At 47.6% G+C, this 11,987-nt stretch overlaps 1 protein-coding gene and 2 long non-coding RNA genes across 5 annotated transcripts in view; 2 read left to right on the top strand and 1 right to left on the bottom strand.

Annotated features, from left to right (window-relative positions):
- Positions 1-1,463: 1,463 nt before the first annotated feature.
- On the bottom strand, positions 1,464-5,518 carry RIPK3 (receptor interacting serine/threonine kinase 3). 3 transcript variants are annotated; one of them, XM_006913530.3, is made up of 10 exons: positions 5,303-5,518; positions 4,946-5,086; positions 4,491-4,800; positions 3,875-4,020; positions 3,702-3,748; positions 3,325-3,489; positions 3,130-3,215; positions 2,532-2,894; positions 2,347-2,407; positions 1,464-1,800 (listed from the first exon to the last, which is right to left on the bottom strand). In XM_006913530.3, exons 1-10 carry the CDS (start codon positions 5,323-5,325, stop codon positions 1,667-1,669), a joined length of 1,476 nt encoding a protein of 491 aa, XP_006913592.1. In that variant the 5' UTR covers positions 5,326-5,518; the 3' UTR covers positions 1,464-1,666. The 3 variants fall into 3 exon arrangements, with proteins under 3 accessions (XP_006913592.1, XP_006913591.1, XP_015446198.1); XM_006913529.3 differs by having other exon boundaries at positions 3,325-3,492; positions 5,303-5,517; XM_015590712.2 differs by lacking the exon at positions 1,464-1,800 and adding an exon at positions 1,831-2,071 and having other exon boundaries at positions 3,325-3,492.
- Positions 3,160-5,087, top strand: LOC112481188. Its single transcript, XR_003046829.1, has 2 exons — positions 3,160-3,242; positions 4,909-5,087. It is a non-coding gene; the product is annotated as an uncharacterized LOC112481188 (long non-coding RNA).
- A 70-nt stretch (positions 5,519-5,588) lies between the features above and the next one.
- LOC112481186 overlaps positions 5,589-11,987 on the top strand; it is a 16,719-nt gene continuing 10,320 nt past the window's right edge. The window contains exons 1-2 of the long non-coding RNA XR_003046827.1: positions 5,589-5,892; positions 6,074-6,201. This is a non-coding gene — a long non-coding RNA (uncharacterized LOC112481186). The remainder of the gene's footprint in view (positions 5,893-6,073; positions 6,202-11,987) is intronic.

The following is an 11,987-nucleotide window of genomic DNA, read 5'->3' as shown; positions in this document are numbered from 1 at the left end:
GGGGGGTTGGGGAGGTGGGATAGAAAGGGCCAGGGTCCGGGTTACCACTTGCAGCCCCAGCCAGCTCCAACTTGCTCTCTCACCTGGTCCAGGCCACTTCCACCCCGCCCTCAACCTCTGGGCAATTTCATCTCCTTCCATGCACTCCCTGTGGCCTCCCAGTTGGCAATGAGGGCACTGCCCAATCCTCTCCTCCTCCCTCAAACCTAGACTGAGGAGGTGCCCTAGCAAAAGCCTCATCGCCAGGCGGACAGGATTTGGGGTTGAAACAGAAGGCGTCCCAGGTTCTCCCTTTCCCCCAACTCACCGCCCGCGAGGCCGCTGCAACTGAGTGGGATAGGCCCGGGGAGGGAGCCCCGAACAGCTGGTTGCAGAGTCACTGCTCGCCACTAAGCAAGTGGCTCTCAGAGTGTCTGAGGGCAGGCCCTTCCCTCCTGGCGCCGCGGCCCCCTCCCACTTCCCTGATGGAACAGCCCAGCCCTTTCCCGTGCCGAGCTGGACTCCCCAGGCCTCCTCCCCCACTCTGATTGTCTTTCCTAACACCACTGCTTTCTCTCTTCAGCACCCTCAAGGAAGAATGCAGACCACTGGAGAGGTGCGAGGGGGTGGGGTGGGTCCCCTGGAGTGGCAAGTGTCAAAACGGGTGGAACGCTTGGATGTGGGGAGACTGAGGGAGGGCTGGAGTGAAGGAAGGCTGGCTAGAATGTAAGGAAGAACATGTGTCAGATGGGGCTGGGATCGAGGTCAGGATGGGGGCACCCTCATTCCTCTATCCTCCTGCCTGGACAGTGGCAGCTTTAGCCCTGTCTGAATTGTCCAAGCTCCTTCAGTCTTCAGTTCCATGGGAGGGGATAAGTCTGTGTGTAGCTTTGTGGAGCCATAGCTTTGCACTCCCGGACACAGTCTGAGAACCAAAGGGCTCCTGCCTCTGAAGCAAATGTGCCCGAGAGTGTGCATGGTGGAGGGAGGAGAACCAAAGGGCTCCTGCCTCTGAAGCAAATGTGTGCATGGTGGAGGGAAGTGATAGTATGCGGGCTGACCTCTGAGATACTGCTGGGTCTCTTGTGCAGGCACAAAATGGGCTGGGGTGTGCAAATCTCCATGGAAAGCCCCCTTGCCAAGACCCCACTAGTGAGTCTCTGTAGCCCAGAAGAAAAAGGGGACAGTGGGACCACAGCATCTATCCCTGGAGTATGGGTTTAAGGTAGGGTCTTTCGGCTCCAGAGGAAGTGCTCTGCCCTGAGATTAGAGAAGCACCAGGAACCAGGCCTCTGAGATTCCTTCCTGCCACTGGCTGGGCTCTGACCTTGTATGCCATGACATTGCCAGTCCCCAGCCCTCAGCATCCCACTTCCAGATTCAGTGAGGCTGCAGTGCCTCCTCCTCCCTTGGTGTCAGCTCCCCAACTTCCCATTCAGGTCCCTTTCTGCCCCTGGCCCCTGGCTGATGCCTTAGCCTTTAGCTTTGGCTAAAATTCGACCACTTTATTGATTCCTGGGATACAAAATCAGTCTGGGCGCAGGCTCGATGATCCTCAAAGAAAGTCTTGGCTAGCTGCCTCAAATACAGGAGGCGGCTTAGACACTTCCTCAATTCTTGCCATTATTATACCGGCCATGTGGCCCAGTCCAGGCTTCAGGTTCTTCAGGCAGCACTTCTTCCGAAGCTACTTGTGTGGGTTGCGTTGCCAGCTCCTGCTCATGCCCTTAGGTGGCGTGAATAAGGCAGCTTCTCTTGGTATTGTCATGAAGTTGTTACTTCCGATCTGTACGAATTGGCTGTCATAGACGGTAACAGGCCCTTTAAGAGAAACAGTGGTGGTTGTGGGAGGGTTAAATCATCAGCAGCTCAAGTTAGAAAGAGCAGCAGGGTGGAGGGGCAGCGGCACCTTGTGTTCACCCTGAGGAAATGCAAAGATAGGGTCTCAGGGTCTCCCAGTGAAGGTGTCCGATGTGCCTTTGGTCTTCTGCAGGCTGCTCCTTCAGAACTGGGTGTGCAGAAGCTCAAGAGGGATGGCAACTGATGCCTCTGACCCTGATATTGGGTCTTTTCTTCTGGGAGGCTCTCTGGACTGACATAGCAACAATAAAATTTCGGGGTTCACAGGCCTGGTGTTGGGGAGCCAGAAGGCCCATGGGCAAATTTAGGTTTTGCTGTAATCTCAGTGAGATCCAATCCCAGTGGGTATTAGTTTCTTTATTTATGAAATGAGAAGGTTGGGATAGACGGCCTCTAGCCCTTTCTCTCCCTCTTCCTCCCCAAGGTACCCTGGATCTATACATGGTCTTGAGGATGAAGCTGGTGAAGGAATTGAGCAGGGGACGAGAAGGAGTGGGGAGTGGTTACCTGGTACTGGATTTGGCCTTGGCTTCCTGGAGGGCTCGGTGGTGCCACGTCTCTCAGCCCCCTGTGAATAGCACAGTACTCTCAGGCTCCCTGTCCTGGGGCCTGGCTACGGTGTACCCTTTTGGCCCCAAGTTTTCCCTAGCAAAGGATAGGATTTGCATCCTGTAGTTTTGCCAAAGTCTCACCTGATTCCTTTGGGGTCCAGGACCTGGCGTCCATGCTGAGGTGGGGTTGGGCATCTGGTTTCTGAAAGGTGAGGTCTCCGGAATAAAGGTAGGTTGGGCTTTTGAATCAGAAGACATCCCTGCTGTCTGAGCATGCTGAACCTGCTCCCCTTGTGCCTCCATCCTCTTGGGAAGGTTTGTACCTTTTTCAGGAACAGAGCTGGGGGACTCTTTTAGATTCAATTTGTTCAGCATCTCAGAGACTTTAAACTCAAGGTTTCCTGGGATTTCCCCAGGGCCATCCATTTCTGTCCCTCCTGAGTCTGGCTCAAGGGCAGAAAACCTCTTGTTGCTGCCTCGGTGCTCAGACAGGAAAGTCTTCACCTGCAAGGACACGGGGAGCTTGCTGGGTATGGAGGTGGGAGAGCAAGAGTAAACCCAAAAGAGTCTCTTGGACCACAATCTGTTGCCTGGGAATTCAGGGATGGGGTGGAGAAAGTAGGGATGAAGCCCAAGACATAAAGAACAGTGGTCAGTGGGGAGTCACTGAGTGGCCAAGGGAGCTATATGGTGCCATTCCCACCCAGATCTCAGGTGGAGGTTGGAGTTGGGCACTCACTTTGAAGACTGCAGCATTCATCTTTGTACAATTTACATCTCTTTTCTCTACCAGGCATAAGACTTCTTCAGTATTTAGTCTGCATTCTGGAGAGAAGGCAGAGTGTGTGGCAGGTGAGCAAAACTTTTTTCCCAGCGAAAGCCCCCTGCAAACAGATCCAAGCCTACCTAACTGCAAGCTAAATGGCCAGCTTACCTTGGAAGGGAGGCCTGTCTTTGGGCTCATGGCTCCAGCAGTGCTGCATTAGCTCCTTCAGTTTTTCCAAGCCAGGAGTCTCAGGGTCTGGCTCGGCCAGCTCAGTCAGTGGAGGCCTGATCTGCCTGTCACACATGGCCCCCTGCACCAGCGATGTGTTGGTCACTGCTGGGGTGGGGGTGGAGGACATGAAGAGAAAGCATTCAGGGTATAAGGGGTCACCTGCTCCATCACGTAAAGGGGCAGGGAGTGTAGTCCAAGGGAAGGTGAGGAAAGACTGGGATAGTCTGAGCAGGTAAGCAGGAAGAAGAGGGTTTGGGGCTTTTAGGAAAAAGGCATCTGAGATTAAGGATCCCAGAGCCTGGCTAAAGTCTTACTCTCAGCTTCTCTTCCGGCTAGCACTGCCCACATTAGGATCCCAAAGCTGCAAGAGACACAAAGTTGAGGCCTTGCCCAACTGCTGATAAAACTCTTTTCCCATATACCTTCCCTCAGCAGGGCCCAGAGAGGTGTAGAAACTGGAGATGTGTGTTTGGCATGGGGACCTTACCTGTAGACATCACTGGCCCTAGAGGCCTTCCGGTTTACATCAGCCAACAGTTCTGGGGCCAAGTAGGCTAGGGTACCCCCTGACTCCCCAGATCCTGCCTTTGACTGTGAATCTCCCAGAAACTTGGACAGGCCAAAATCTGCTAGCTGCAAAGGGAGGGAAGAAGGAGGAAGTAGGGGATGGACAGGGCTAGGCAGCTTCAAAAATCCCCTTCTCTACCCCAGAAGATGCAGGTCTAGCCTTATAAAGGGGATGTGGAGGGTTGGGAGAATGGTAGGACCAGCGAGGTCCTTGGTTTGGAGGTCTAAGTTCCCTCTCCTTGGGGCTGGGTCAAGGTCTGAGTTTTCTGGGCTGTCAACCATGGGTCTCTGGAGGGCCTAGTGGGGTGGGCTTATAGAAGTGACCATGTCAGTCAGGGCCTCTATCACTTGGTATGGAAGGGGCTAAAGTTCCTGAGTGTGCCTTGACACTTGAGCAGCCTGTGTCCAGTGGGAGATGCTGAGGGTATTTAATAGATAGGGCTGCAACAGCTGCCGTGTCCAGTGGTGGGGGTTGAGCAGCTCTGGGACAGAACCTTGTCCAGAGGCTGGGCTGGGGTGTGGATGAGCTGGCTCACCTTGGCGTGCAGGTCTGAGTCCAGCAGGACATTGGAGGGCTTCAGGTCCCGGTGCAGAAGCACTGGGTTCTGGCTGTGCAGATAACACATCCCAAGCACTATCTCCTGCAACAGGCGACAGAGAAGTGGCCAGGGCCGTGGGCACTGGGGCAGCAGCAGCCCTGTCAGGGAACCGTTCTCCATGAATGGAGTCACCAGAGCCGGTCCAGACACGTAGTCCCACTCCAGCTTCTCAGTGACCCCCAGCAGTGGCAGCACATACAGGCTATGCAGATTTGCCATGGCCTTCACTTCTTTGGATATCTTCTCCCTACACTCCAAGCAGAAAGCTGTAGTCATGCTCTGCTGCTGGGCAGGGCAGATCCCTTCTCTCCCCATGCGACCCAGCAACACAGCAGCCTGCTCCTTCTTCCTGCAGACACCAACACCTGCCAGCCTGCAGCTGGGGCACTCACGAGTTCACAATCTTGACGGCCACATCATGACCCCAATTCTGGTGGTATGCCTGGAACACTGTGCCGAATCCGCCTTGACCAATGACCTTCTGGTTCTTCAAATCTTCGATGGGCACCATGGAGGCTCGGGCACTGTTGAGCCTGAGAGAGGGGCCTCGTTCACCAGCTGGCCATGGCCCCAAGTTCTCACTGTTCCCCTGCAGCCCCCTCCCTTCTCACCGTGACCCCCTGTGACTCGGCAGGTGTGGTAAAATCTGTAGCTTCCCCCATGGACCCTACTCTCTCCTGGCCTTGGCTCAGGAGCAAAGGTTGTTTTCTAAGCGACTCAGTGGCATCCTGTGTCCGGTCCCCACTCACCATAACAACTGGCCAGAAGACATCAGGCCGAGAGGTGCGAGAGGCTTCTGGAAATCGTGAGTCCAAATGGATGGAGTGACTTCTGGGAGTGGGGTTTGTGGCAGAGAGGTGTCGGGGGTGGGGAGAGGGGTCAATCTCTAGGCCCCTGCACGGATTCTGATTCCGCTTCCCACTTCCTGGTGCTCTGCCTACCCCGAGTGACTGAATAACTAACTTCCTTATTAGACAGGGCCTTTACAGTCCCGCCCCAAAAAGGGCGGGGGATAGGGGGTGGGCAGAACGGAAGCTTAGTACTAATCTTTTCTTACCAGTTTTTTCTTGAGTACCTGCTGCATGCCACAGCCTGGTTAGGTGTCACTGGTTGTTTAGGGTGCCATGGAAGAAGTCTTTACCTTCCAGGAACTCATAATCAACTCACCCCTACAGCCTGTGTCTCTCCCTTCCCCCATAAGATTCCCAACTACACCACCTGCCAGACTGGGTTGGGGGTGGGATGGTACTGAGGAGGATTTCATGGTCCTAGAGATCAGCTCTCCCACAGCTGCCCTTAAATCATAGCTAACACTTCTATAAAGCTTGCCATGTGCCAGGTACATATATGAGCTTACTTAATTCTTAAATCAACCCCAAGGGCATAGGTACTGCTTTTATGACTTCTTTATGAATGAGAAAATGGAAGCACTGATAGTTTACCTTGCCCAAGCCAGTGTGGCACTGACTTCAGAGCCTGTCTTTCCTGTTTTCACATCAAGTTTTTCTATTCTCACATAGGCTTCAGGTACTGCTGTTTTGGAGCTGGCGGTGAAGGTGACTGAAGAAGGTGCAAGGTTCCTGTGTGATGAAGTGATGAAGCATTCCTATGCATTCCTGTCTGGTCCCTGACAGCTGCTCTCATTGAGGTAAGCCCCTGGCATTGGTAATTTTCTGCTGTCAAGACCAAGACCCACCGCCAGGGCATTGTGGTCAGCTAGATGAATGGCCCAGCCAGGGGATTGATGGTGTACGCTGCAGTAGAAACACCTCAGGGCCTCCCTGCCCTCTCCCCACTTTCCAACTGTCCATGCACATTACCTGGTTAATACACATTCCTCACGGGCATATGCTCTGAACAAGGGCCTTTCAGAACTCGGGAGCTTGGGGAACCTTAAGGATTTAGGGCAGACAAAAGGTTATTTTGCCCATGCAAGACCTGGCTATGGCTGGAGATATAGCCAGCGCTGGGCACTCAGTCCTTCAGTGGAGACCCAATCCTGTGGATTGTGTGCCAGCTCCCACTGGAAGGTGCTCATCTTGATATGCACTTTCCATTCTATCCAGTGGTCCATGGAGCACAAGTAGCCAGCAGTTAACTGTGGTTTTTAGAGCAACTGGGAACCCCAGAATCCACCTCATGAATTTTGGTGGAGTCAGTCCATGCTATTTTGGAGCTATTTAGGGAACTCTTTAACTGTAGTCTGTTTAAAAGCCAGTACATGGTAGGCACACAATAAATATTTGTTGAATTGAATTAATAAATGAACAACCAAAACTTCCGGGGCTTTCTTAAGACTCTGATCATCCCAACTAGAGCACCATACTCATTGGGAGGAAAAAGAGGTTGGGCTTCTTTATGTTTTAGGGGATCTCACCTGCACAGTCGACAGAATCCATCTGAAGTAGATTTTATTATAGAGACACGGCGGTACATCAGAGAATATGAAGGCAAGTGTAGCATGTCCTTAAAAAAATCTAGTCAGGACCTAAGAGCCATCAAAGAGGGCAGCCATTTCTTTCATGATTCTCTTTTGGAAGAAGACCCTGGGCTCAACGTCTGGGCTCCACTTGAGGGGAGCAGGCAGAAATGAGTTAGAGGGGTGTTTAAAGACCTTTTTATGGCTGGATTTCTTTAGATTGGGACAAGACCATGAGAATCAAGGGTAAGACACCGTAAAGCATAGGGTTGGGAATAGTGTCAGAATCTGTACTCAAAATAAACCAAGCTACTTTTAGAAAAGGAGGGGCAGGAATGGGAGCCTGGAGTGAGTACCTGAGAAGACCCTCTCCTTCTGGCAGGAGGAGACTGGAGAGGCAGAGTCGATTCCTAGAGTTTGAAACTCTGGCCTTTCCTGAGGCCTGATGCCCTTGACCCCAGCTGTCCCAGGCTTTTGGAGTCTATTTGGGTGTCTGTCATCCCCTCGGTTCTCTGCTCCTAGTTGTCTTTGCTTACCTTCAGCCTGCTCCTGGTATGGGCTCTGGTTCCCTATCCTTAGTCATTGGGGGGCAGAGGGTGTGGTCTCTCTTCTTGCATATTCTAGCTCTAACAAATTCTCATGTGTTGCTTCATTAAGAGATTCCAATTGTAGACTGAGTGGTGTTAATTAAGGTGACAGCAAAAAGGATTATGGAGAATTTTCATTTCTGTAGTGTTTGAATATTTTATATTAGCATATATTGCTTTTCTAAACAGTTAAAGAAGGAAGAAGATTGTGATGTATGTAAAGTTTTAGCTATAATAATATTCACTGAAGTGTTGTTTAAAATAGTGAAAAAAAATAGAACACTAAATATCCAATGATAAGAAAAAAATTGAATAAATTATGCAATGGAAGACTAAGTAGCCATTAAAATGATGCTCTAGACCTGTATTTATTTATATGACAGGTGTTTATCTTCTGTCAAATGGGGGAAAAAAGCAGGTTATAAAATAGTACGTACTGTATAATCATTTTTCTGTTTTAGAAATTCCCTTCCGGTAGTATGACAGAGTTCTCAAAAGCCTCCAATAGCAGAATACTTAAATGCTATATAAAGCACAACAAACACATATTTTAAAAATTCCTTTGTGAGCTCCCCTAAAATAAAGATAATCTCCCAAGAGCATCTCCCTGAAACCCACAAAATAAAAAAAAAAATACAAAACAAAAGATAAATAGTAAGTAAACAGAGAGGTTAACTAACTAGAAACCTAGAGCTTTGGGGACTGTATAGGGGCATGGGAGGTTGGGAGACAGCCAGAGAGTAAGCCCTAGGGCCTAGGGAGATGGAAGAGCTAAATGTGAGACACCCTTATTCCCCGCAAAGCTAGGACCCTCAAAGAAGCTGCATTCTTAGTGGAGAGAAAAAAAGTCCACCTGCTTGCAGAGGGAACCTACAAGGATACCTGTCCAGGCTGCAGTACAAGATGTTAAAATTAATAAATGTTAGTTTCCATGTGAGACCTACTATCTTTCCCTTTGATCAAATAAACCATAAGCTGAAAAATTTAAATGGACCCAGATTATTAATGCCCCCTGGAATCCAGCAGAAGCAAATGAATCCTCCTGAAGGAGAGCGTCTTCAATCCAGCTATCTGGATTAAATTCAGCCAAATATAAACTCACAAAAAAATTACTGAGTATATAAAGATTCAAATCTCTATGAGGAAGAATTAGCAGGAACAATAATCAACAGGTTTAGATGTTTAAGGACTTCAGAGTTTGTAATAATCAGATGAAAAATCTAAAGAAGCTATTGTGAAATGTTTAAAAAATAAAACATGGAGTAGAAAAATGAATAAGGAATAAGAGATTATAAAACATGCCCAAATAGATTTAGGAAAAAAATAGAATATCAAAAAATGAAAAAACGTATATCCATTGATATTAAAATTGCAATGCTTGCTTAAATAGAAGATAGAGCTGAAGAAAGAAATAGTGTGCTAAAATGGATATGAAGAAATTTCCTGGAATGCATCAAGGACAGACGAGCAGACAGAAAAATTAAGAGGCAAAGACTAAGGAGGTCTAACAATTATCAAATTGGATTTCCATGAGGAGAGAAGAGGAAAAAAAAAATGGGCAAGGCAATATTTGAGGAGAAAATGGCTGAGAATTTCAAAAATTAATGAAAGGCAAGAATCCACAAATATAGGAAGCACAATTTATACTTAGAATGATAAAAATAAAGACATCTACATCTAGATACATTTTAGTGAAACTGCAGAACAATCAAAACAAAAAAACAATCTCAAAGGCTAGAGAGAAAACATAGATCATCTATAAAGGAACACAACTAAACCAGTAGTACACTTCTCAATAGCCATAGTGGAAATCAGAAGACACTAGAATGATTCAAACTGTTAAAAAAAAAAAAAAGAAAAGAAAAAAATCTGTAAACAAAGAATCATATACCCAGAAGAGTTATCTTTTCAAGAACAAAGGTTAAAAAAAAAAAAGACATTTTTAAATAAATGAAAACTGAATTTACTCTACTGTAAAGGAATTTCTAATGGGTGTGCACCAAGAAGATAAAGAAAACTTACTCTAGTTAGAACATGTGAAATGCAAGAGGTAACAGCAGTTTTCCAATAAGTTCAAAATGAATTAGCATCATATTAAACCTATAGAAACGAGAGGAGGTGACTCACTGATTTAGAAAAGGATCTGCTACCAGCAATTCTGGGTATATACCCGAAGAAATTGAAAGTAAGGACTCAAGCAAATGTTCGTACACCAATGTCTATAGCAGCATTATTTACAGTGGCCAAAAGATGGAAACAACCCAAATATCTATCAACAGATAAATGGATATATACAAAATGTAGGTATAAATACACACACACGTTGGAATTGGGTCCAGAACCATTAGGATCCCACCTACTGTGGCCCCTGCTTCTCTATTCCCCTTGGGGTTCTGTTTTTGGAAGTTCTTTCCAGTGCCCAGGGCTTGCTTTTCTCCTTTAGCATTCCAAGCAGGTCGAAAACCCCCTTTGACTTGATTTTACTTAGTGAATCTGAGAGACTGATGCTTTCACAAAGAAGCACACTGCCCACTTTGCTCCAGCAAAGTGGAATCCTTGCTCACTATCTGTTTCTTCACAGAGAGCATTTCAGAGATGGGTTCCATTGGCAGAACCTAAGTTGCCTGTCTGTACATCCAAGGCAAGGGAAGCCGAGAAGGGTAACTTCTTTTTACACTACCTTAGCATGAGGGGACTAAAACGATTTTGAGCAGCCGTAAATGATAAGTATCCACATACATGCTACAACAACCATAATGCACATTCTCTCAGTGTAGAGTTCTTCTCTCTTTGCTTTCTGTATCTAGTTAATGTTGAAGACCTAATTTCTGTGCTTTCCCATCTCCTCTCATCTTAGTGGGGCAGGCTACTGCTTCAAATTGCTTCCCCAGATGGATGTTCCACTTTTTTTTTTTTTTTTTTTAAATAGGGAGTTGAACCTAATGGTCAAAGGTACAGGCTCTTAAATCAGACTACTTGGAATTCAATTCTGGCACTGCAAATTATTAGCTGTTTGACATTTAGCAAGTTACGTAACCTCTCTGAGCTTCAGTTAATTATAGTACTCACTGAAATGGGTTGCTGTGTAGATGAAGTAAAATAAGGCATGATAGAACACAGCACATTTCCAGCACATATTATGTGCTTAATAAATGGTAGGCATTAATATAACAACAATTATTGTATTTCCAATCTCAGGAACATTTCTAGTTCTCAATTTATTTGTAGAGCAAGAAAAATGATTTAACTACTGCTCAGTAAAATAACCAGTTTTCTTTCTCCTGGTAGATTCCCATCCCCACCCTTCCTCCCAGGGCCCCACTAATGATTCACCCCTCAGGTATTCTCTCTCCTCTCTCTCAGACAAATGTACTGAGAGAGAGATTTGAGGAAGTCAGTCATGTCCTTTCTTGTGGTTTTGAGGAGAGATGGCTTGAATCCTTGTTGCGAGCAAGAAAAGCAGCTACTGAAGTAACACCCCTAAACTTGTTTGTGTCTTTCCACAATGCCAGGGTTATTGAGTGGACCCTTCTCAGGTACCTACCTCATGCAGGTAACACACAACACACAGAGAGGGGAAGTACTGAGTTTTATGTGACAGAGTGAAGGAATGAAAGTCCTTGGCATCTCCAAAGTGAGCTCTATGGACTGGTGGCGCGGAGAGCTGCATGTCTGTCCCAAGCCAGCAGCTACTGACGGGTCACAAAATCAGAATCTTAGTCTCTCAGCATAGCTGTCCTTGATGTTATGGGGTCCTTGATGCTATGGGGTCCTTGATACTATTGGATCCTTGACAGGCTTGAGCATCGTCTGCCTAACGTGTTCAGCTTAGGTGGACCTTACAAGGTGGGATCCTTATGCTCATTGGTTCCTAGGGATGGGAGCTGACATCTGTGGTTTTGGGCATTCTGGTTATAGCCTAAAGGCGTTCCCATTATGTGCCAATTGACATCACTGTTATGCATGACTCTCATGGAATTCATTTTGTAGAGGCCGAAAAGTCTTCATTTCTTTATGGTCTATACAATCCCGTGTCTCTAGCCTCTCAGCGTAAAGGCACTTGAGTTTGTTCGTCTGCCTGGCACAAAGGTACTCAATGAGGTTACAAAGATTACATAGTTGACTCAGGGATGGGCTTTGGGCCTGAGGCAACTGCCTCAGGTATCCCGTGCCACATGTCCTCAGGCCACCTTTGATTTCAGGGTCCCATGACCCTGCCAGTGGCCCATGCACAGGCCTTATCTCTGTTTTTCTCCCTCAGCTGGCAGAAATGTGGTAAGAGAGGTGAGTTAATGGTCTGAGGGCATTCCTCACCTGGTGGAGGACCAGGGTTAGTGCTTCAGCCTCCTGAGCTTCAGAGGGTCAGTTCTGAGGTGTTTTACAGATCTTCAGGGAGACTCTGTCTGGGCTAAGCCCCACATCAGAAGC

This window comes from Pteropus alecto, unplaced genomic scaffold (genome assembly GCF_000325575.1).
Source record: "Pteropus alecto unplaced genomic scaffold, ASM32557v1 scaffold335, whole genome shotgun sequence".
In the NCBI taxonomy this organism is placed as follows: Eukaryota; Metazoa; Chordata; class Mammalia; order Chiroptera; family Pteropodidae; genus Pteropus; species Pteropus alecto.
This window is presented reverse-complemented; position numbering and strand designations above follow the sequence as displayed.

Coding starts and splice junctions, on each gene's coding strand:
- RIPK3 (XM_006913529.3), bottom strand. CDS start 5,325: ATGTCTTCTGGCCAGTTGTTATG. Junction 4,801..4,945: donor GCCGTCAAGATTGTGAACTC/GTGAGTGCCCCA, acceptor CTTGGAGTGTAG/GGAGAAGATATCCAAAGAAG. Junction 2,895..3,129: donor TGAATGCTGCAGTCTTCAAA/GTGAGTGCCCAA, acceptor GTGTCCTTGCAG/GTGAAGACTTTCCTGTCTGA.